The sequence below is a fragment of the Phyllosticta citriasiana genome, assembly GCF_038021145.1.
Source record: "Phyllosticta citriasiana strain CBS 120426 chromosome Unknown IWZ02scaffold_18, whole genome shotgun sequence".
NCBI lineage: Eukaryota > Fungi > Ascomycota > Dothideomycetes > Botryosphaeriales > Phyllostictaceae > Phyllosticta > Phyllosticta citriasiana.
Window position 1 is genome coordinate 335,463 of NW_027117295.1, and position 20,687 is coordinate 356,149.

The 20,687-nt window shown below is 51.8% G+C and overlaps 7 protein-coding genes and 1 non-coding gene across 8 annotated transcripts; 3 read left to right on the top strand and 5 right to left on the bottom strand.

Moving 5' to 3' along the window:
• Window positions 1–122: 122 nt before the first annotated feature.
• Window positions 123–1,233, bottom strand: IWZ02DRAFT_464026 (60S ribosomal protein eL36). The gene is made up of 4 exons (XM_066768378.1): window positions 989–1,233; window positions 800–900; window positions 595–676; window positions 123–482 (listed from the first exon to the last, which is right to left on the bottom strand). The coding sequence occupies exons 1-4, from the start codon at window positions 1,043–1,045 to the stop codon at window positions 402–404; spliced, it is 321 nt and encodes a 106-aa protein (XP_066618262.1). The 5' UTR covers window positions 1,046–1,233; the 3' UTR covers window positions 123–401.
• A 1,032-nt stretch (window positions 1,234–2,265) lies between these two features.
• On the top strand, window positions 2,266–3,197 carry IWZ02DRAFT_386219 (putative FK506 suppressor Sfk1; the record flags this gene model as incomplete). Its single annotated transcript, XM_066765452.1, has 3 exons — window positions 2,266–2,402; window positions 2,453–2,722; window positions 2,777–3,197. 3 exons carry the CDS (start codon window positions 2,266–2,268, stop codon window positions 3,195–3,197), a joined length of 828 nt encoding a protein of 275 aa, XP_066618263.1.
• Window positions 3,198–3,960: 763 nt separating this feature from the next.
• On the bottom strand, window positions 3,961–5,448 carry IWZ02DRAFT_427453 (nucleophile aminohydrolase). Its single transcript, XM_066765916.1, has 3 exons — window positions 5,203–5,448; window positions 4,993–5,140; window positions 3,961–4,890 (listed from the first exon to the last, which is right to left on the bottom strand). Exons 1-3 carry the CDS (start codon window positions 5,230–5,232, stop codon window positions 4,241–4,243), a joined length of 828 nt encoding a protein of 275 aa, XP_066618264.1. The 5' UTR covers window positions 5,233–5,448; the 3' UTR covers window positions 3,961–4,240.
• IWZ02DRAFT_464035 (HCNGP-like protein-domain-containing protein) lies at window positions 5,449–6,744 on the bottom strand. The gene is made up of 3 exons (XM_066768379.1): window positions 6,568–6,744; window positions 6,456–6,501; window positions 5,449–6,407 (listed from the first exon to the last, which is right to left on the bottom strand). Exons 1-3 carry the CDS (start codon window positions 6,631–6,633, stop codon window positions 5,638–5,640), a joined length of 882 nt encoding a protein of 293 aa, XP_066618265.1. The 5' UTR covers window positions 6,634–6,744; the 3' UTR covers window positions 5,449–5,637.
• Window positions 6,745–6,842: 98 nt separating this feature from the next.
• IWZ02DRAFT_472217 (proteasome subunit beta type-1 precursor) lies at window positions 6,843–7,694 on the top strand (the record flags this gene model as incomplete). The annotated part of the gene is made up of 2 exons (XM_066768934.1): window positions 6,843–6,955; window positions 7,007–7,694. 2 exons carry the CDS (start codon window positions 6,843–6,845, stop codon window positions 7,692–7,694), a joined length of 801 nt encoding a protein of 266 aa, XP_066618266.1.
• Window positions 7,695–7,969: 275 nt separating this feature from the next.
• Window positions 7,970–10,514, bottom strand: IWZ02DRAFT_111779 (uncharacterized protein). The gene is made up of 4 exons (XM_066761374.1): window positions 10,148–10,514; window positions 9,937–10,103; window positions 9,081–9,887; window positions 7,970–9,022 (listed from the first exon to the last, which is right to left on the bottom strand). Exons 1-4 carry the CDS (start codon window positions 10,353–10,355, stop codon window positions 8,222–8,224), a joined length of 1,983 nt encoding a protein of 660 aa, XP_066618267.1. The 5' UTR covers window positions 10,356–10,514; the 3' UTR covers window positions 7,970–8,221.
• Window positions 10,515–11,612: 1,098 nt separating this feature from the next.
• Window positions 11,613–15,952, top strand: IWZ02DRAFT_111915 (fatty acid oxygenase). The gene is made up of 13 exons (XM_066761375.1): window positions 11,613–12,211; window positions 12,448–12,545; window positions 12,594–12,642; window positions 12,690–12,717; window positions 12,763–13,334; window positions 13,388–13,760; window positions 13,807–14,179; window positions 14,227–14,347; window positions 14,397–14,608; window positions 14,652–14,822; window positions 14,869–15,085; window positions 15,141–15,338; window positions 15,395–15,952. Exons 1-13 carry the CDS (start codon window positions 11,753–11,755, stop codon window positions 15,941–15,943), a joined length of 3,420 nt encoding a protein of 1,139 aa, XP_066618268.1. The 5' UTR covers window positions 11,613–11,752; the 3' UTR covers window positions 15,944–15,952.
• A 1,980-nt stretch (window positions 15,953–17,932) lies between these two features.
• On the bottom strand, window positions 17,933–18,054 carry IWZ02DRAFT_t122. The gene has a single exon. It is a non-coding gene; the product is annotated as a tRNA-Ala (tRNA).
• Window positions 18,055–20,687: the final 2,633 nt, after the last annotated feature.

Sequence of the window (20,687 nt, forward strand, 5' to 3'; positions counted from 1 at the left end):
CGGTCGTATCTTAGGCGTCGATGTCTTTCGATGTTCAATCTGGGCTGTCGAGCTGTATAGTGAGTCTAAGTAGCACCCAAAAAACAAAAAAATCACAGCCCATGAAACAAAAGCCATCCGAATGGAGGGTATATCAGGAGGCGAGGTGCCGCTTTTCTCATGGATATTCGTGTAATCGAGACTACTGCAAGACTCTCGGACCAGCAACACACACCTCGTCCTCCATATCGAGAAGTTTGGTTTCCAGCTTTGGTCCCGTCTTCTCGTTCTTGGTCTCTCTCCCGTGTTTTTTGACCATTTCCCGCGAGAGCGACGATCCCATTCATTCACGCCCCGAGTAGCAGCTGCTGAAGCAAAGAGGAAGAAAAAAGTCCGGATTGCGCTTTTCTGGAGCCTCCCGCTTAGTGGCCGGCCCTCCTGGCCTCGGCGATGACCTTGGTCATCTCGTCGACCTTTCTCTTGGCACGGCCGAAGGTTCCGAGCTGTAATTGCACCGTTAGTATGCGAGCGGGATGTTGTGTTGAGAAGGCGGAGCAGCGTGCTCGCATCGGCGGCGGCGGTGGTGGTGGTGGTAGGTGGAGTGTCCAGACGTACCCTCTTCTTGGCCAGCTTCCTCGCGCGCTTGTCCTTGCTGTTGCGGAGGAGTTCGATGACGCGGCGCTCGTAGGGAGCAAGACTGTAATCGAATTGGTTAGCCAGCGGCTCCGTATCACTCGTCTCGCTCGTGGTGTGTTCGTCTTCCGTCGGTGCCGTCCATGTGTATGCCAAGCCCTCTCAGTCCAAGTCGAAATCCACGTACCCAGAAACCTCCTTGACAATTTCCCTGACGAAAGCGGTGCGCTTGCTGAGGTGGCCCTTGGTCCTCGAGATCTTGGTGGCAGGCTGACGCGGGGTCACCTTCTGTTGGTTGCAAAATTGAATTAGCAACGATTCAGGGCCGGGGAGAGCGGGTCGATTCGAGGGGAGAAGAGACGGAGACGAGACGTACGTGGCCCGCATTGACGCCGCGGACGAGGCCGGACTTCTGCTTGACTTCCTTAACCATTTTGCTGATGGTTAGTATGGCCGCGTGGTTGTCGTGATATGGGTCGCAACTCGCAAAGCAAAAGTCGTTGTCGCAGCCAGACCACTGCCCGAATGTGGGCTTGGCGGTTGGATGAAGGTTGATCCGTTCCGCGCGAGTGCCGCCCGCCGCGGCCGGGGTCAGCGGCGGGCGGTGGGCGGGACTAGGATCGCTGCCCCGATGACCATCTTCATCACTCCTCCAAGCGTCTTACCACCGAGCACCGCTACCTCCGCCTCTTGACTACCTTGCACTCAGGCCAAGATGCTGCGCCTGGCCTTGCGGAGTCATGTCCTTACCGCTTACCTCCGACGGGCTTACCATTGCCAACCTAAGTCACGACGCGGACGGACTGGACTGCGACAGTCAGCCCGATGCGGCGGCAGCAGAAGATGGACGACTAATGGTCTCGAGATCAAGGCTCGATCAAGGCCGTGTGCTCTGCATTGATGCTTCTGCTTTCTCTCCAATGTTCGCCGCTTTCCTATTTCTCTTCGCGAACGCCAAGTCTCCAGTTTAAAAGGTTTCGATCGCTGCCACGACCCTTTGCACCACCCTTGAACGAGCAGAAGATCAATGAAATGTCTCGCTGGATCGGTGGCTTGTGGATTTTGGCCCGAAGTGGCCGACACGGAGGCAACCATCATCGTCGGTGCTTCGGCAGTTGTCTGGTGCCAGGCACGATGAGAAAATGCAACCAGCAAGACTGGACCAGGGCACTGCCGCATCGATGTGCAGCTCGTCTTTCTAATCCGTCATCTCGGCCGTGGGACACGCGGTCAACAAAGGCACCTCACGGCTAACGGGGCCGGATCTCTCCCGTCCGGGCGGATGCGCCTCAGGTCAGGGCACCTGTACATACGGCAGGGCAGGTTTCCCTGGCGGCTCTGGTGACGTCAGGCGCCATCGACTCTTCTTCGGTTCTGTGGGAATGACCATCAACACTGCCCAACAACGTGAGTAATCGCTTTCGCACCTTGGTTCTCTTCCATATTTTACCCTTCCGCTCCATTCAACAGCCCGGCCTCGCGCCCTAAAAATCCTCCCGTGCTCGCACACGCTCCTCGTCTACTCTCCTGTAACCTTCTTTGTTTTTGTGCCTTGCCAACGAGGCATCTGCGCACGCGACCCTACTCGGCGTGAGATTCCCGCAACCCAGATTTCTCCATCGCCTTCCCCCGCGTCCCTGACAGCTTGCCGATATGTGGGGAATATCATATTGGATCGTGCCTCTCTTCTCGGGCATGGTATGGCTGGCAATGCTCCTGGGCATGCTGTTGACATGGGTAGTCGATGGCGAGCCGCACTACTCGTCCATGAACGACAACCAACACATAGCGTGAGCCGCACCCTTTTCCATTGCAGATCTATAACCTAACAAGGAAACAGCTACATTTCCGATATTGGCGCTGGAAGCTTGAAGCCCATGTTCATTGCCATGAGCGCAGTGACGGTGGTGTCCTTCGACCTGGTCTTCATCTTCGAGCGCTGGCTGCGACACAGCGGGCGCTTGCACCCCAACACATCGTGGTTCCAAAAGATTTGCTCCATCATCTGCATCATTGCTGCCATTGCCGGTGCTGCTGGACTCATCCTCCTCTCCATCTTCGACACGAAGCGACACCCAAGTCTGCACGATGCCTTCCTTGTCCTCTTCATGTAAGCTTCACCGCCACGACCCTCTGCTCCGCCACACCTAATCTTGTCACTTAGTGCCGGGTACATTATATCAGCCATTGCCATCTGCGTCGAGTACCAACGACTAGGCGTGCACCACCGCCGCACCATCCTCCACGTCTCTTTCTGGATGAAGATTGGCTTCATCATCATCGAGCTTGGCCTAGCCATCGCGTTCGGCGTCATGAATCAGCAGAATCGCTACAACATGGCCGCAATCCTCGAGTGGGTCATTGCCCTCATCTTCACGTTTTACGTGTGGTCTTTCTTCGTCGACTTCATCCCTGCCGTCCGCACGAAGCGCCACCAGAGCCGCGAGACGACCGTCGAAATGGCCGAGGAAGCCGGCTCCCAGGATCGCCTCTACCCCCACCACCGCAACATGCCCATGGCCAACGGCTACTACCCGCCGCGCGGTGCGACTGCCAGTCCTGCTGCCGCTGCTGGCCACTTTTGATTGCGCGCGTGCTGAACGAGGGCTGTGCACATTGAACGAGCATTTGGATATAGAACGTACATATCGAAAAGGAGGAGCGACGGTCGCACGGCCACAGGGCGTAAATGCATGGCATAGCATTGGCATGGCGCAGCATTTTTTCTTTTTCTTTCTTGAGTTGGATATCCCTCTCCCTCTTCTCATTCTCCTCGTCGGTCGTCCTTCCCCCGGATACGCATGCATACCCGCACGCACGCACGACATAACACACAGGCACCTAGGGGACAAGATCACGCACACACAGACTGGCAGACCGACCGACGAGAAAACGTTACGACGACACGACTTAGACCCGCATTTCTCTCTCATGTATTTTCTCTTCCCCCTTTTATGTCTTTTCCGATCGATACCAGGCGAGTTGGGTGGGTGGCTTGCTTTACGCGAGATACATTGGAGAGCGAGAGAGAGAGAGAGAGAGAGAGAGAGAGAGGCATTGCACGCATGCATGGGTGGAACTTGCATATACCATCTGATTGATTTTGTTTGGCTGGCTGGCTGCATTGCTCTTTTGTGATTCGTTCGTTTCGCATCATGGCATGACAGGCTGTGTTGGAAGAGATGGAAAGAAAATTGAGCGAGTGGCAGGCAGGGAGGATAATCGTGCTTTTGGCTGGTAGAGGTGGAGAAGATGATCGGTCGTGAGGACAATATAAACTTAAGCTTAATCTTAGAGTTCAGGGTGCTTTGAGTCGTGCCGTGTTCGGTGGCTGATACCTGAGGCATTAGTAGGCAGCTTTCCGCGAGCAGCTGTGGCTGACGCATTGTCATTATTTCGGTATCAAACAAGCGCCAATACACGTCTTTGCTGACGGGTATGTGGTAGTTTGATGGTAGATTCATAGGTGTCTGGTTTCTCTATCCCCACTCGCATTGCCCTGTCCCGTCTGATCTGATCGAATCCACCTCTCAGGATGGGCTGGCCTTCAAAAGAGCGCTTCAACTTGCTTCACTCACGATCTGCCTCTGTCCAGCTGTGCCAGATCCCACCGAAAGACAGCCGCCGTCTAATTCACCTGCGTGCCGTAACCGCGAATCCGGTCGGCAAACGCCCAGCTCTGCTTCTCCAGCTGCTCCGCCTGTTTGAGCTCAAGCTCCTTGTCCTTCTGCACAACGGCAATCGAGTAGCAGTCCAAGCTGCGGGCGTCGCGGTAGAACAGGACCTTCATGCACTCCTTGACGAGGTTGACGGCGTCGTCGCGGCTGAGGTTCGCAGCGGCGGCCTCGTCGGGGACGGCGCGGCGCAAGACGGGCGTGGCCAGGTGGGCACCGAAGCCCGTGGCCAGCGCGGGGGCGCTGAAGGTGGTGCCGAGCAGGTCAGCGCTGGCCAGGAAGGGCGCGCCGCCGTGGTCGAAGCCGCCGATGAGCACCACGTTCCACAGCGGGTTGAAGTCGCTGCGGCGCTTGTACAGCACCTTGGATACGTACGTGTGCAGGTTCTTGGCGTTGAGCGTCGTCGCCGCGTCTGCGTTGTTGGTGCTGTCGTCGTCGGCTGAGCCCGACGACGCGCTGTATTCCTCCCGGATCGAGAGCGACGTCAGAAGCCGGTCCAGATACTGCATGTCGCTGACATCGCCGCCGAAGCCGAGGACCGTGTGCGGACCAAACTGTCGCAGCCGTTTGACGTCGGTGAAGCGGGCGAGGGAGCCGTACGATGCTGGTGTTGGCCGTCAGTTTCAACTCTTGCGCGGGAGACGGATAACTCGAGAAGGACGAATGTGTTCGGATTCGGTAGAGATGTGGGCTCCGCTCCACGTACCTAGGTTGTCGGCCGCCATAACAATGCCGTCCTTGAACTTGACCGCCACCACGCTGGTACCCGTCACGATCGGTCGTTGTGTGTGTTGTGTCGGACCAGCCTGTTGCAGAAAGGAGTGGTCATAGGCGCCGTAGATGTCATCTCTGGGCTGTGATGTGAATGTTAGCTATAGCTCGTAGACCTGGCAGGCTGCCAGTGGTGACGTCTTACTCGGCCCCAGGCTTGCGGGAGGTGGTTCATTTTGGTAGGGGCGGAAGCGGTTGGGCAGGGAGGGAGGTTTTGGGGTTGAGGTGAGGAGGTCGGAGGGGAGTGTGGTGGAAAATGGAGAGATGGACGGCGGGTGGTGGTGATGTTGGAGACTGAAGCTCTGGAGCTGTCGTCGGACCCGACGCGCAGCCTGGTAGCTGCCTTGGCCAATCACACGGCAGAGACACATTACATAATCATCAAGTAGAAACGGTCCAGTATTCTCTATGCTCCCGCCCTGACCATTGTTTGCTTTGGCTGATTCCTGGGTATTTTCAAATGTTGGTTCTAGAAATGACCGCCTTGGCTGGAGATCGGTTTGGCTGGCTCGCTTGGGACAGTATCATGGGCATCTGTCCTCCAATCCGCATCCCCCCAGCATCCACTTCAAGCTTGGTTTTACCTGTCAAACCTGCTCCTTTTGCGCGTTTCATAGTCGTAATCTTTCTTCTGGTCATCCCTTCGCTTCCCGCTATCCGATGTAGCCGGCGACCCAGAAATCTCTCTACTCAACCCCGCTCTGACCCTCTCCGCCATGCTGGTGCCCTTTCCACTGCCCAAGCCCAGTCCCGATGAGCTCTCTGGCACAAACTCCACTTTTTGACTTTTTCTTTGCTCCTCCTCCCGCTTGCGACCTACTTCTTGCTGCGACTTGGCCAACTCTTCTGCGTACGCCCACCGTGGGAACTTAGTCGGCAAGGCCACGTCCTCTGGCAGTGTCGTAGCATACTGCTGTTCGCCGTCGATTCCAGCAAATGTCTGCAACCTCTGCAGCAAACTTGGGTTCCGCAGCGCAGATGTATTCTCGAGCCTGTCGTTGAAGTGATGCCCCTTCTTTTTGATCTCTAGGAAGTGCGAGAATTGCGCGGTGGTCTTGGGAGGAGGAGACCCCGGCGGCGATGGTGGAATGTCGAAATTGGGTGCTTTTGGCATGGTCAAGCTTCGTACTGCTGCGCGCGCGGCAGAGTATGGTGACAGTGGCGCCGACTCTGCACCATTCGAGTCGCCCGAATCGTTGGTTGGTGGTAGCGTGGGTCCCGATGCGGGAGCATCGACCGGTATGTCTTGCTTTTGAGGTAGTGAAGGTCCTGGAGCAGGCGCTGTGTCGGCGGGTGGTGGGGTTGATGGTTGCGATATTTGTTCTGGCGGCTCTTCTGCTGCTCCGTTTGCTGCAACAACCTTAGAATCGTTCCATTTCTCTGGATATGCCCTCTTACTCTCTTTCGCCTGCTCTGGAGGGATCGCCGACGTGGGTTTGGCCGTCTAAGACGTCCTTAATTAGTAGCCATCCGTCCAATTCGGTTTGATCTCTACACTGTGTTTTCTTACCTGGTCATGCCGAGGAACTTTCACGCCCTCATCTCCACTGCTTTCATAGTCGTCAAGTCCGAGCATTGTATGAGTGTTGTGCTTGGGCTGGGACGAGCCGTCGCGGTGACATCGATCTGGGGTTGGCGGGCTTGGCGCGCCAGGCAGCTCACAGCTACGTGAGCTTCCCAGCTCCACCACCAACCAACAACATCCAACACTCATCCACTGCCAAATCGCCTCATCCTTCTCTTTTCGCCTCCCGACCCCCATCTGCACCTTCTCTCCACCTTGAAATGGCGTCGATTTTCACCGGTGCTCCGCCAAATGGCGCCCCAGGCTATTCATTCAGACAGACGCCCATGACCGCAACAGAGGCATCAGGCGAGAGGCAACACGGATTTTACCCGTATGGCTCTCACCTTCCCTAGCATCATTTGACCAAGCTAATATCTCTCAGCTACACTGACAACGGCGGTTCCACCCTGGGCATCTCCGGCAAAGACTTCTCGATCCTCGCAGGCGACACCCGCAGCACCTCCGGCTACAACATCAACACGCGCTACTCTCCCAAGCTGTTCAAGATCGGCGGCGAAGGCTCCAACAATGAAGGTGCCCGGATGGTGCTTGCAGTAGTAGGCTTCGCGGCGGACGGAGCGGCCCTCAAGGAACGCCTTGACACGATTGTCAAGATGTACAAGTACCAGCACGGCAAGCCGATGAGCGTCGCCGCATGCGCCCAGCGCCTCTCGCACATTCTCTACAACAAGCGCTTCTTCCCCTACTATGTGCACGCGATCCTGGGCGGCTTGGACGAGGAGGGCCGCGGCGCCTTGTACAGCTACGACCCCGTCGGCAGCTACGAACGTGAGCAGTGCCGCGCGGCGGGTGCGGCCTCCAGTCTCATCATGCCCTTCCTCGACAACCAGGTCAACTACAAGAATCAGTACGTTCCGGGCAGTGGTGTGGGCCACGCGTTGGTCGAAAGGCCGCGTGAGCCGTTGCCGAGGAATGACGTCGAGGAGTTGGTGCAAGATGCGTTCTCGAGTGCGGTGGAGAGGCACATCGAGGTCGGTGACGGACTGCAGATGATGATCATCACGAGAGACGGTATCCAGGAGGTTTACAAGGACTTGAAGAAGGACTAAGGTGGCTCGGCGGATGTCGCACATATCATAAGGAGCTGGTTGAGGAATAGATCATGAAGACCGATATGAACCAAACGCAAGCTTTGTGCTGCTTTCGAGATCAAAACTCCAACCCTTAAGCCCATCATTTTGCAGAGCAGGCCTCACCACTCCTTGGCTCCTGCCGCCTGATTTTCCAGGCGAGATCTGAGCATTGAAACAAGGAAATATGGCTCAAATTCGCCACCCATTGTCTTCTTTGCATGAGAAAAACGATCGTCAGGTGCTCACAAGGGTTGTCTCAGCCCTAACGCCAACGTCGCAGCCAATGCAATTCCTTTGCTCTCCGGATTTGAAGGCAGGTGGGTAGCTGAAGATGGTGCCATGATCACCTTTGGAAGCTTTGGTGCTCCTCGTTGGTTGGAACTTCAGTCGAAAGAGCTTGGATACGGTTGTCCTAGTCACTGACCAGAATTCGAGCAGAGACCATAATGCTTGCTAGCAATGACTCAATTGTAAATTTCACTACATCAACTCAACACCACGGCTCAAGCCCTCGCATGCGTCTCCCCAATCGGATCGCCCTCCTCGCCAACAATCTTCCACCTACCCATGCCCATCTGATCCGGGGCCCTCCTGACGCCCCTGCCCCCGCCACCAACGATGAGGTTGCCGGGGCGGTAATCGGGATCGTGCTGCATGCGCTTGATGACGGAGTGGTGGACGAGGACGTCCATGGGCACGTCGCGCACCTCGCCCTTGGGCAGCGGCCAGGTGATGCTCTTCCACGAGCCGTCCTCGCACAGGTCCATGCGCCGGAACGGGATCCACTCCATCAGGTTCCAGCACATGACGCTGAAGTGCGGGACCCCGTTGTTGAAGCATAGTACGTCGTGCAGCTTGCCCCGCGTCGCGGCTGAGTGGAGAGAGGCGTGGAATTCCTTTTTGGTCGGCTTGTGGTGCTTGCCGTCGTTGTTTTCATCTTCCTCTTTGCTGTGGTTGTTGTTGTTGTTGTTGTTGTGCTGGAGCTTGTGGTTCCGAGCTTCTTCAGACATGAAGGGACCATTTTCGTTCAGCGGAGAGGGGTGGATGACGTTGATGGGCGGCACTGGCGGCGGTGGCGGCGATCCGACAGGCGAAGACATGCTCGACGGCATGGGTGATGCAATGACCGTGTCGCGCCGTACATACTCGGATGGCTCGTCGACGGCGCAGCAGTTGAGTGCCCGCAGCTTCTTCTCGTCAAACTGCAACCCCGCCCGCTGAGCTTCGCGCACCATCCAAACCAGCGGAATGTGGCTAAGTGCCGTGTCTTCGTCCTTGTCTAGGGGCCATCCTCCGCCAATGTCCTGTCGAGTGTCAGTGATTAGCTTGTTGAGTCCACGGGGTAGTGGAGGAAACTCCTACCGCATGACATCCGGCAAACCACACTTCTTGAATGTCTTGCGGGTCTTGGTCCGAGTCGTATCCCGTATCATGCCTATCAGGCGCCGAAGAGGGCTGTGAGACATCGCTGACAGCACGAGAACGCCCTCTGAATCCTGTCGGTGATAGGCCAGGGCTGAGAGATCGTAGACCAGACGTCTCCGAGCTATCCCTGTAGGCTCTCGGAATGTTGAGCTTGCGGTTGAAGGCATTGTGCCGTTCTGGGCTGTGGGAAGGGCTCTGCTCTGGCTTGTTTCGGACGGCCAGGTGATCCTCGTCTTCTTCAACGACGTTGGAACGTCTGCCGATGTCCCATCGATGGTGATGGCGCCGCTTCTTGGTCGTCTTGACTTCCGAGATCAGGTCCTGGCGGAATTTGGCTCGTCTCTCATCGATGGCCACGGCGTGTCGAATAACTCTGGCGGTACTGCGAGCCGTGTAGGGGAACTTGCTGCGCTGCATCCACGCATTTTCAAATGTGGGAACGCTGTTGACGGTATCAAATAGTCCCAGAAAACGGATGCGGCGCACTGGACGGCTAAAAGTCTCGCGAAAGGCGCACATAAAGTCGCGGAGGTATCTTTTTTCTTTTCTCTCTTCTTCAGTGCGCTCCTGGCGAGTTTGCCACTTTTGGAAAGTCTTCCATGCAAAGCGGCACATTTCTTCGTTTCCTGCAGTGAGTAGCCCAGTGTGGTCGAGCATTTCTGCCAAGAAGCGAGCAGTGTAAGCGCCCCGCGAGAAGCCGAAAAAGTAGATTTCATCTCCAGGGAGATAGTAGCGCATGAGGAACTGGAGTTCGAATGAGTAAAAACTCAGGGGTCTCAGACGGATCACTCACCTTGTAGCCCCCCATGACATGTTCAGCAAACGATGTTCCGATTGCGGAGTCTTTGGCTTTCAGATACCAAGATTTGAATCTTGCATAGTGAGAAGTATGGCTGTAGGAGCCTGTCGTAACGTAGGTCCCAATTCCGGGCTGGTAGTAGTGAAATTGTGAGCCATCCCCTAAACAATTAGCTAGTTGAAGCTTTATATAGGTCTCAAATTACCTCTATCGAGCATTCGGTAAATTTTCAAAATATTAGAGTCGGAATTTGTGCCGGAAAACTTATTGCCAGTTCCATCAAAACACAGGACAAATTTCCGCTGGCCACGCTTCTGGAGGGCAAGCTGCGCAGGTTGGAATGGCGCATCACCTCTCGGGCTGGCCCCTCTCGAACTCCGCCCGAAAGTGAATGGAGCATCCTCAGGAGACATGATGGAGTTGATGCTTAGCGAGGATGAGCCTCAAGCACGCCCAGATTTATGAGGTGGTTGGAAAGCCAGAAAGGCGGCGCCAGCACATGATCGCCGATTATGGTGCATTCGACAATGAAGCCACAGACAATGAAGCCATCGACCAACGCGGGTGAGACCTGTCGCCATGGTGTTCAAAAGGGCGGGGACGAGATTGCAGATGACCACAGCATTCCAATTGGCCATTGATCAGCACATTGTCTGGCCGCAATGGGAAGTACAGCTTCACCGGTCATCGCCGTGCCATTAAGATACATGGAGCATTTTCGTAGCTTGCGGGTCGGTCGCGGCAGCGTGCAGGGCAGACGTCAATGTGTTGTGCGAGCTGTGGTCGGCGGCCAAAGGCGACATGGACCATGGTTTGGTGTTGCACGGCTGTGGCACCACTGCCCTCCCTCAGCGGCACCACAACCACCTCTTTCCTCCAACCCACTGCATCTCTCATTCGCCTCGTCCAATTCTCCATTGTCGTACAGCCGACCACCCGCCCTTGGCAGATCCATCTGGGGGCTCTGCATTGGACATCACCTCTTCATCTGCGGCAGCTCGCCTGTCGCTCGTGGCTTGGTGGCAGCTCCTCACTTTGCGTCTCGTCGCACCGCACCTCTAATCCGGCTCGTGTACGTGTGAGGCTACCAAAATGGCGTTCTAAAACATCGATTGGCATATCAAGTGGTCAAAATTCAGCTCGCCACTTCTTCCAACCTACACCACCAAAAGCTCCCAATGTGACGACTATTTGGTTTTTCTCGAGCCACGTCTGCCATCTCTCTGATATCTTCCTTGGCCCAGCACCCAACCCGCCTCCCCGTCGCCTCGGAACCGCTGACAGCATCTCATGCAACGATTTGGCGCTGTGGAGCCCACGCAATATCTCTTTTGTAGAACCCACTGCCTCAGGTGATGCATCACAACCCGACGGAAGCCTGCCGTGGGATCGCCAAAGGCAAGCACTGTGGAGTCTCTCTTCACACATCACTTCTGCAAAGCCGATCCAATGGCATATGCCCTTGACATTGTGGACGCGACAATTGGCGCAAAATTGAAGCAAAAGCACACCCGCCAGCTGAGATGCCTCAATTGATGGCTTGCGCAGGCGATGATCTCTGCCTCCAAAGATGTTCAATGGCTCTTCGGAATCACCGCATGCCTTGATTCCCATTGCGTCAAGATATGATGTGTTGGTGCACGTACATCTGTAGCACTTGGGACCATCACCCTGCCGATCTCCTACATACACTCCTTTTCAAGCGCTGGTTTGCTTGCACTCGGCCTGCACTTTTGATAAGTCCGCAGCAATCCGCCGTCTATCTCGATCTTTGGTTACAACCCGCTAAAAAAACTGACGTACATTCCCAATGACTCTTTCCACAACTTCTCTTACCTTTCTTACTCTTTTCTTCGCAGTTACCATTTGGCAAGCCCCAACAATGCTGCGCCGGATTTCTACCAGTTTCAAACGGGACAAGAGGAAGGAAGACGGGACTGCGAACGGCTATTCAAGAAAAGACAGCGCGCATCCAACAAGTCCAGACGAACGCCCTTCCCCCAAGGATTCGCATTCTGACGCGAGCTCAAATGAGGAGTCCAATAGCCTATTCACTCAGTTTGCTACCGTTCTCCACGCGTCCCAGCGGCCCTTGCCAACTCAGACTGGCGATGGTTCTTATGTTCAGAAGGAGTCCCCGGCGGGGCTGATGGACAATCTCAAATCTCTGGGGATCAAGGACTACAAGACCCTCAGAGATGCACTGACCAACAAAGCAAAGAAGGAGCTCCTTGACGACAAGACATATCTGATGGAGCGGGTCATCCAGGTAAGTCCATCTTTTGTACAGTGTGTCTGGAAGGAAATGGTACTATCTGAGTCTATTTGCGGTAGTTAGCGACAGCTCCATAGGTGCGACTGTTGTGGCGAACGACAGTTCTTTGGCTTCATCTATAGCAGCGAACGAATGCCCCTGGAGCAGTTGCAATCCCATGCGTCATGGCTTCTTTTGGAACCCACTGTGCATGGATCAGCTCATCGGAATCCTGCTAATGCTTTACGCAGCTCGTCTCCGCTCTTCCTGGAAATTCTTCAGTCAGAACAGACCTTACGAATGCCTTTGTCGATGAGCTGTGGGACTGTTTACAGCACCCTCCTCTCTCGTATGATCTCAATGCCAATTTTCAAGAGCTGATGCTGACCGTTGCTAGATATCTCGGCGATCGATTCACGTACCGCATGGCCGATGGCTCTTTCAACGTGTGTTTTGCGCAAAAGAGGTGACACGGATCAGCTAACAGATGCAGAATATCATGTATCCTCACTTAGGAGCAGGTGAGATATTCTTATCAATCACTGAACAATGCTAACACTTAGTAGCGAACACTCCATATGCTCGCAGCGTGCAGCCCAAGACTATTCAGCAAGGAGCACTTCCCGACCCAGGTCTTGTCTTTGACGCTGTCTTTGCTCGAGAAGAGTTTCGAGAACATCCCAACAAGGTTTCTAGCATCCTGTTCTACTGGGCTTCTCTGATTATCCATGATCTCTTCCAAACCGACCACAAGGACATTTCAATATCAAAAACCTCGTCATACCTCGACTTGTCGCCGCTGTACGGTGACAACCAAAATGATCAGGACCAGATCCGCACTTTCAAAGATGGCAAATTGAAGCCTGATTGCTTCGCAGAGGAGCGCCTGCTCGGGTTCCCTCCTGGTTGCGGTGTCCTCTTGATCATGTTCAACCGATTCCACAACTACGTCGTCGAACAGCTTGCCGCTATCAACGAAATGGGACGTTTCACCAAGCCAAATCCGAACGGTCTATCACCTGACCATCTGGCGGAGAAGTGGAAAAAATACGACAATGATCTTTTTCAAACGGGCAGGTTGATCACGTGCGGTCTGTATATGAATATCACTTTGGGCGATTACCTTAGGACCATTGTCGTAAGTGTTACCACGTGTTGCGATTGAGCCTTCTTTGCTAATGAAATGGACAGAATCTCAACAGGAGTAATACGACCTGGACGCTGGATCCTCGCGTCGATATGGCCAAAGTCTTTGGAACAGACGGCACACCACGTGGCGTTGGTAACCAAGTCTCTGCCGAATTCAACTTGGTATACCGCTGGCATTCGGCTACAAGCAAACGTGACGAAGAATGGACCGAGAAAGAATACCAGCGGCTGTTCAAGAAGCCCTCATCAGAAGTCTCCATGGGAGAGCTGATTGCTGGCTTGTCTCTTTGGGACAAGACTCTGCCCAAAGATCCCATGAAGCGCGAGTTTGCAGGCCTTGCACGTGGATCTGACGGCAAGTTCAGCGATGATGACTTGGTTGAAATCCTCTCCGACAGCATCGAGGACACTGCAGGTAAGATATCTGTATGTGACGGCTAGGCAAAGCTGATTTTTTGCAGGTGCTTTCGGGGCGAACAATGTGCCGAAGGCTCTCAAGGCGGTCGAAATCATGGGCATGCAACAATCGAGGAAGTGGGGCTTGGCTACTTTGAACGAATTCCGCAGGTTTTTTGGCCTCAAGCCCCACGAGACTTTTGAGGACATCAACAGTGATCCCAAAGTCGCTGATCAATTGCGCCATCTGTACAATCATCCCGACTTTGTTGAGCTGTACCCAGGTCTGGTCACGGAAGAAGCAAAAACGCCCATGGTGCCAGGTGTCGGAATCGCCCCGACATTCACCATTTCCAAGGCTATCCTTTCGGATGCAGTTGTCCTCGTCCGCGGCGACAGGTTCTACACCGTCGACTATCATGCGAGAAATTTGACAAAGTGAGTGAACCGGGAGCGTTCGTTTATCATTACTGACACGATGGTAGTTGGGGATACACTGAAGCGCAGTACGATCTCAACATTGAGCAAGGATGCGTCTTCTACAAGCTTTTCCTCAGGGCCTTCCCGAACCACTTCAAGCCAAACTCAATCTATGCACACTACCCGGTAAGCCTTCAACTTGATCAATTTGATGACAAAGCTGATGAGGAGCAAGATGACCGTTCCATCTGAGAACCGAAAGATCATGCAAACTCTTGGTCGCGAAAGCCACTACTCGTATGATCGCCCAGGCCTCATCAAACCAAGAGTCAACATCACCTCTTACGTTGGTGCAAAGGCCGTCTTGGAGAATCAAGAGAACTTCAAGGTCACCTGGGGAGCAACTTTGGAAGAACTCATGGGCCCAGGTGGAGCCAATTTCATGCTGTGAGTCCAGAATACCGCTCTTTGACATGTCTAATGTCAACAGGTCTGGCGATACCCCTCTCAACACCAAACAGAGAAAGACAATGGCAAAGACTTTGTATCGGGAGAACTGGAACCAGGATATCAAGATATTCTACGAGTACATCACCTTGAAACTCCTGCACCAAAAGTCGTTCAAGATTGCTGGGACCAACCACGTCGACATTACCAGAGAGTACGTCAGTGCAAAACATGCATGAGTGAGGTACTAATGAGTCCAGTGTTGGCAATCTGGCACATGTCCACTTTGCTTCCAATGTGTTTTCCCTCCCTCTCAAGACGGCCGAGCATCCAAAGGGCATTTTCACTGAGCACGAGATGTACATGGCAGTTGCGGTCATCTTCGTCTGCATCTTCTTCGACATGGACCCTGCCAAGTCTTTCCCACTCCACCTTGCTGCGAAGGCCGTGGCCAAGGGACTTGGGAAGCTCATCGAGGTACTAGGTTTCCACAGTTACCTTATGAGATCTGTACTAATCAATATGTAAAAAGGCAAACGTCAAGTCGGTCAGCATGACCAGCTGGGTTGCGAAGGTCGCCGACTCTCTCCGCGAGAACGAGTCTTTCCTTACCGAGTACGGCGTACACATGACACGTCGACTGCTCGAGTCTGGCCTGAGTGTCGAGCAAGTTGCGTGGTCGCAAGTTTTCCCGACTGCTGTCGCCATGATTCCGAACCAGGCCCAAGTGGTTTGTTCCCTGTTTCAGCTACTACTTCTCTCCCGATTCGCGCTAACGCTTAACAGTTTACTCAAATCCTGGACTTTTATCTTTCTCCAGCCGGCGAAGCTCATCTTCCTGAAATCAACCGCCTTGCGAAAATCAACACCCCTGAGTCTGACGAGCTCCTCCTTCACTACTGCATGGAAGCCATCCGACTCAACGGCACGTTCGGCTCATACAGACGCGCGAGCAGCAGTACGACAATCAATGACGGTCCTGCCTCATCGCCCGACTCCAAACCAATTCCCATCTCCGCCGGCGACAACGTCTTTGTGTCGTTTGTGGACAAGGCAGCGAAGGACCCAACCATCTTCCCTGACCCGGAGACAGTCCGCGTGGACCGCCCGCTCGATAGCTACATCAACTACGGCGCCGGCCCGCACACGTGTCTTGGAAAGAACGCATCGCAGGTTGCTCTCACGGCCATGCTGCGCACCGTTGGTGCACTCGACGGCCTGCGTCGTGCCCCTGGCGACCCGGGTCGCTTGAAGAAGGTCCCGCGTCCAGGCGGATTTTACGTGTACATGAGGGAAGATGGCGGCAGCTATTTTCCATTCCCGTTGAGTGAGTAAAACCTTGACCCCTTTCCTCAACCCTCTGCTCTGCTGTTTTCAACTTGACCCCTGCTCATTGCTGACGTTTCTTTCTTTCGTAGCGTGGCAAGTCTGTTATGATGGCGAGCTGCCTCCACTGAAAGCTTTCTAGAAGTCGAGTGGAAGGCAATCACATTGAGGAAGAACGACTGCATGAATGCTTGGGCAACTATGTACTGTTTAATTTTTACCACTCTACTCGAACCTCGTTCGCTCTTTCGTCTATCGTGGTGGCGTGTGTCCATTACACATATGCCATCATTCATCAGCGCCAAATGAACCTTGGGTCAATTGAAAACAGTGGGCAGTAAGATTTCTGGCTGGACCGGACCCTTCAGACAATTTTATCTGGTCATATCTAGCTTCTACACTCAAGATGTGCCGAGGAAGCGATGTTAGTGATGCCCGTTATGCTAGACTCATGTTCAAATCGTGTGGACGATATGTGAACAGTGAATTTGCATAACACTCGAGATGCAGACCACCACGACGATCAAAGCGCAAACATCTCACGATCCACCATGTAATGATCAGAAAATACCACGGCGGGCGACTAATCTTCAGTGTTGCCGCGCGAGGTTCAGAATAGAACAGACACTCGCCAGAGCAAAAGCCCTTAGCCAATTCCCGGGACGTGGTATGAAATGAATTGAAGGAGCAGACGGCGCTCGCCTGAGCCTGGACCTGACGTTCGTTCCGTCTGAGGTCTCAAAACTTCATTTCTCATTTCAACGCACTGCCACGATGCGCTACGGCTGGGCCCATCCGTCTGCCCATCTGCCAATCTGCCCGCAACGTACCGCCCGTACCGCCCGTTTGGTCTAGTTCTTTTGACCGCTGTAGTCATTGGCTGAGGTACCAACTTGATGGTATGCGCTGCCTGTCAAGCTGGTCTCCGTCGGTCAGTTGGAAGCGCGTGCATCAGAACTACATGCAGTGAGAGCCGTAAATGTCAACGTCTTTGCCATATCCTACATTTGTCGCCTCTCGGACTTTGAGCGGTAGAGTAGCGATTACGTTTGCGTAGCAAGCGGAAAACATACCAGCATAACAGCCAATCTCATCTCGCTCGTCACGTCAATGCGTCCAACAGTCACGCTTGCTTGCTCGCCTGCGACGTGACAGATGCCATGAAACCGGCTTTCAGAGCGCGCTTGGTCATCTCCCTTCACCCACGCACCAAACAACAAGCGCCCATGGGTCGGTCCATCATCAGTGCATACATGATGCGCGAATTTTCCAGACATCTCCTAGAAGAGGGACTTTTCCGATCAGGAATAAAAAGCTAGTCAGTCAGTCAGGTCGGTCGGGGGCCCGCGGGTGCTGAATGCTGAATGAGTGCTGCCCAAGGCCGGCCAGCCGCCTGCTTGATTCATCTTGGCCCTTTGGGTCGGGCGGACTTCTCTGCGATAAACTGCCTGCGCGGCTTGCGGTTGCGTCCCGAAAACTGCCGCGCCGCGCCGGTTCATGTCGGGTCGTCAGCCCAGGTCCGGTCAGTCGCTCAGCGTCTGAGCAGGCGGCGGCGGCATTTCGGAGGCGAGAAGACGAGGCCGCGCGGTGGTCCTGTCTGTCTGTGTTTGTCTGGAATTGTTCTGTCTGCCGCGAGCACGAGTGGTCGTGAAGAATCTTGACGCTCGAAAGAGCCTGGAACCGTCACTGGCAAAAACTTGCAAGTTGGCGCGTTGGACGCGCGGCAGGCTACAGACTTCGCTCATGACGACAGCCCCCGACACTTCAACGACACGCAATCACGCGCGAGACAAAACAGATCCTGACCATTTTCCTCGGTGTTTTCGCGTCGTCTCTCCATCGTGCGGTCGTACTTGCGTCCGTACACCACTCGTCTCGCGTCGCGTCGCGTCGCCGTCCCCACAACCAACCCCCCCCCCCCCCCCCCCCTGGAACGAAAAAAACTTCACCGCCACTCAACACCACGCTACCCCGTCATCTAAATGAAGCAGAAGCTGCTGGATCCGCCGAGAATTGAACTCGGGACCTCTCCCATGCTACTCTAGCGCTATCAGAAGCTTCCTATGAAGGAGAACTGTTGATGTTGCTAAGGGAGTGTCATACCCCTAGACCACAGACCCGATTGTTGTTGGTGTTAGTGGGACGTTGATGAAAGGAAAACTAGTGAAAGAGATTATGAATAGTTAATTGATTGATTGATTGATTGATTGATTAATTAATTATTTTACGTCTTACTAGAGCCATAGGCTATCTAAGACGGAGCTATCTATAGGGGATGCCGCATACATTTATAAGGTGAGTAGGGATGCCCGGCTAAAGAGTCTCATAGATTAATTAATTAATTAATTAATTAATTATTTTACGTCTTACTAGAGCTATAGGCTATCTAAGACGGAGCTATCTATAGGGGATGCCGTATACGTTTATAAGGTAAGTAGGAATGCCCGTCTAAAGAGTCTTATATAATGAAGTATAATTCTTAGTATAGTATTAGTATAGGGTTATTATAGATAGATAGTTTATCTAGGCTCTTTTTAGGTAAGGGGGGGCTAAGAACTAGCCTTCCTACTATTATCTAAGTAGACGGGTAGCATGAAGTAAGAGTAATAAAAGGAAGGGGGGTAGGAAGAAGGCGTACGTAGAAAAGTAAATATAGTATAGGGTAGTAGGTAAGGTAGATTATATATATACTCTACTATAGCATTCTAGTACTATCCCTAATAGTATAACTTTAAGGTTACCTAATATTTATGCTAGGGGGATGGCTTTATTAGATAATAGGGATAGTTTAGGTCCTAGGAGTAATAAGTACCGTTATAGTTACTATACTTTAATGCTATATAGGTATATATTATGCCTCTCTTCATATAGTATTTATAGTTATGCTTCTCTATAGTATAGGGGCTAGTATATAGTAAGCATTTAGTCCTATTACGACACCTAGAGGAGCTATAGCTAAATACTTAACACTTTATATACTATATATCTAGAGTAATCTTAAGGAGCTTTATAACCCTAATACTTACTCCTATAAGATAGAGTAGCTTTAAGATAGCTATCTCTACCTCTTTTACTATACGGAAGGCTATAATGACTAACCCTACTTTTTAGGTAGCCCTCCTTTTAGCTAAAGTAAGCTAGTATAGAGTTCTAATAATAGAAAGGCTAGGATTAAAGGTATAGACCTCTTCTATAATGAATTATCTAATATTAAGTAAGCGTAGGTCTTCTATAGGGATGCTATAGGTAATAACCTTATACTAGGTTTAGTTCTCCTAGACTATAGCATCTAGGAATAGGTAAGTAAAGAGGTCCTTATAGGAGGTAAGGAATTTAGAGTTATACTAGGGTAAGCCGGTAAGTAGGATGTTACCTTTCTCCGTACATATTACTATTAACATAACTAGGCTAGATATACCTACGTTCTTAAAGGCGTTATTAATATTATTTTATATAGAGAGAGGGTTAAAGTCTAGGAAGGGACTTTACTACTAGATAATAACCTATATATCCCGTAGGGCCTTTAGGGGAGTAGTAGCTAGCTTTATAGTTATCTTTAGGTAAGGAGTTATATATAGTTTTCCGGTAGTAGTTACTTTCTAGGCTTAGGTTACGTATAATAGGTTAGCTAGGGTTATAGGAAGGATAACTAGCTTTTATAGCTAGTAGACCTTTACTCCTAGTATATAAGTAGTATTTTTAAGGGAGTAAACTTAAGTAGTAAGAACTAATAATATATTACCTACGCGACCTATCTTAGTATAATCCCGTAGGATGTTACTAAGGTTATAGAGTCTTTACTTCTTACTCATGTTATATATAAGGTTTATTATATATAGGATGTAAGAGAGTGCTATATTAATTACCTCCTAGGTAGTATTAAAGTTTAGATGAAATCCGAACCTAGTCCTTTTTCCTTAGTAGGTAGGGTTAGGTTTAGAGGTATCTACTAGGATAGTTCTCTTTAGTATAGTGTACTATTTCTTAGTTAGGCCTAGTACGATAATTAGTAGGGATGATAGGGGGATAGGGCATATAGGGAAGTCCTAGTCTATTTCCTTAGGTTTATTAGCTAGTTAAGTAGGTAGTAGGCTAGGTAGTATAGGGGTATCTTAGTCTATTTTCTTAGGTTCATGGTTATAGCCGTCTAGTAGAACTAGGTTAGGTAGGGCCTCCCCCTAGGGGGTAGGTACGGGTATACTCATAGTATAATACTTTAGAGGGTAGGTTTTTACTTTCTAACTTTAGTTATATACGTATAAGCCTACGCTATAGAGTTATAGCGGGTGTAGTAATTTTTAATTTTTTAAAAATTTTATATATAGTAATAACTTATTGACGCATAGGCTTTTTTTAAGAAGTAGTAGCTAAACTAAAGAAGAGTGTTAAAAGAGTCTCATATAATAAAGTATAATTCTTAGTATAGTGTTAGTATAGGGTTATTATAGATAGATAGTTTATCTAGGCTCTTTTTAGGTAAGGGGGGGCTAAGAACTAGCCTTCCTACTATTATCTAAGTAGATAGGTAGCATGAAGTAAGAGTAATAAAAGGAAGGGGGGTAGAAAGAAGGCGTACATAGAAAAGTAAATATAGTATAGGGTAGTAGGTAAGGCAGATTATATATATACTCTACTATAGTGTTCTAGTACTATTCCTAATAGCATAATTTTAGGGTAACCTAATATCTATGCTAGGGGGATAGCTTTATTAGATAATAGGGATAGTTTAGGTCCTAGGAGTAATAAGTACCGT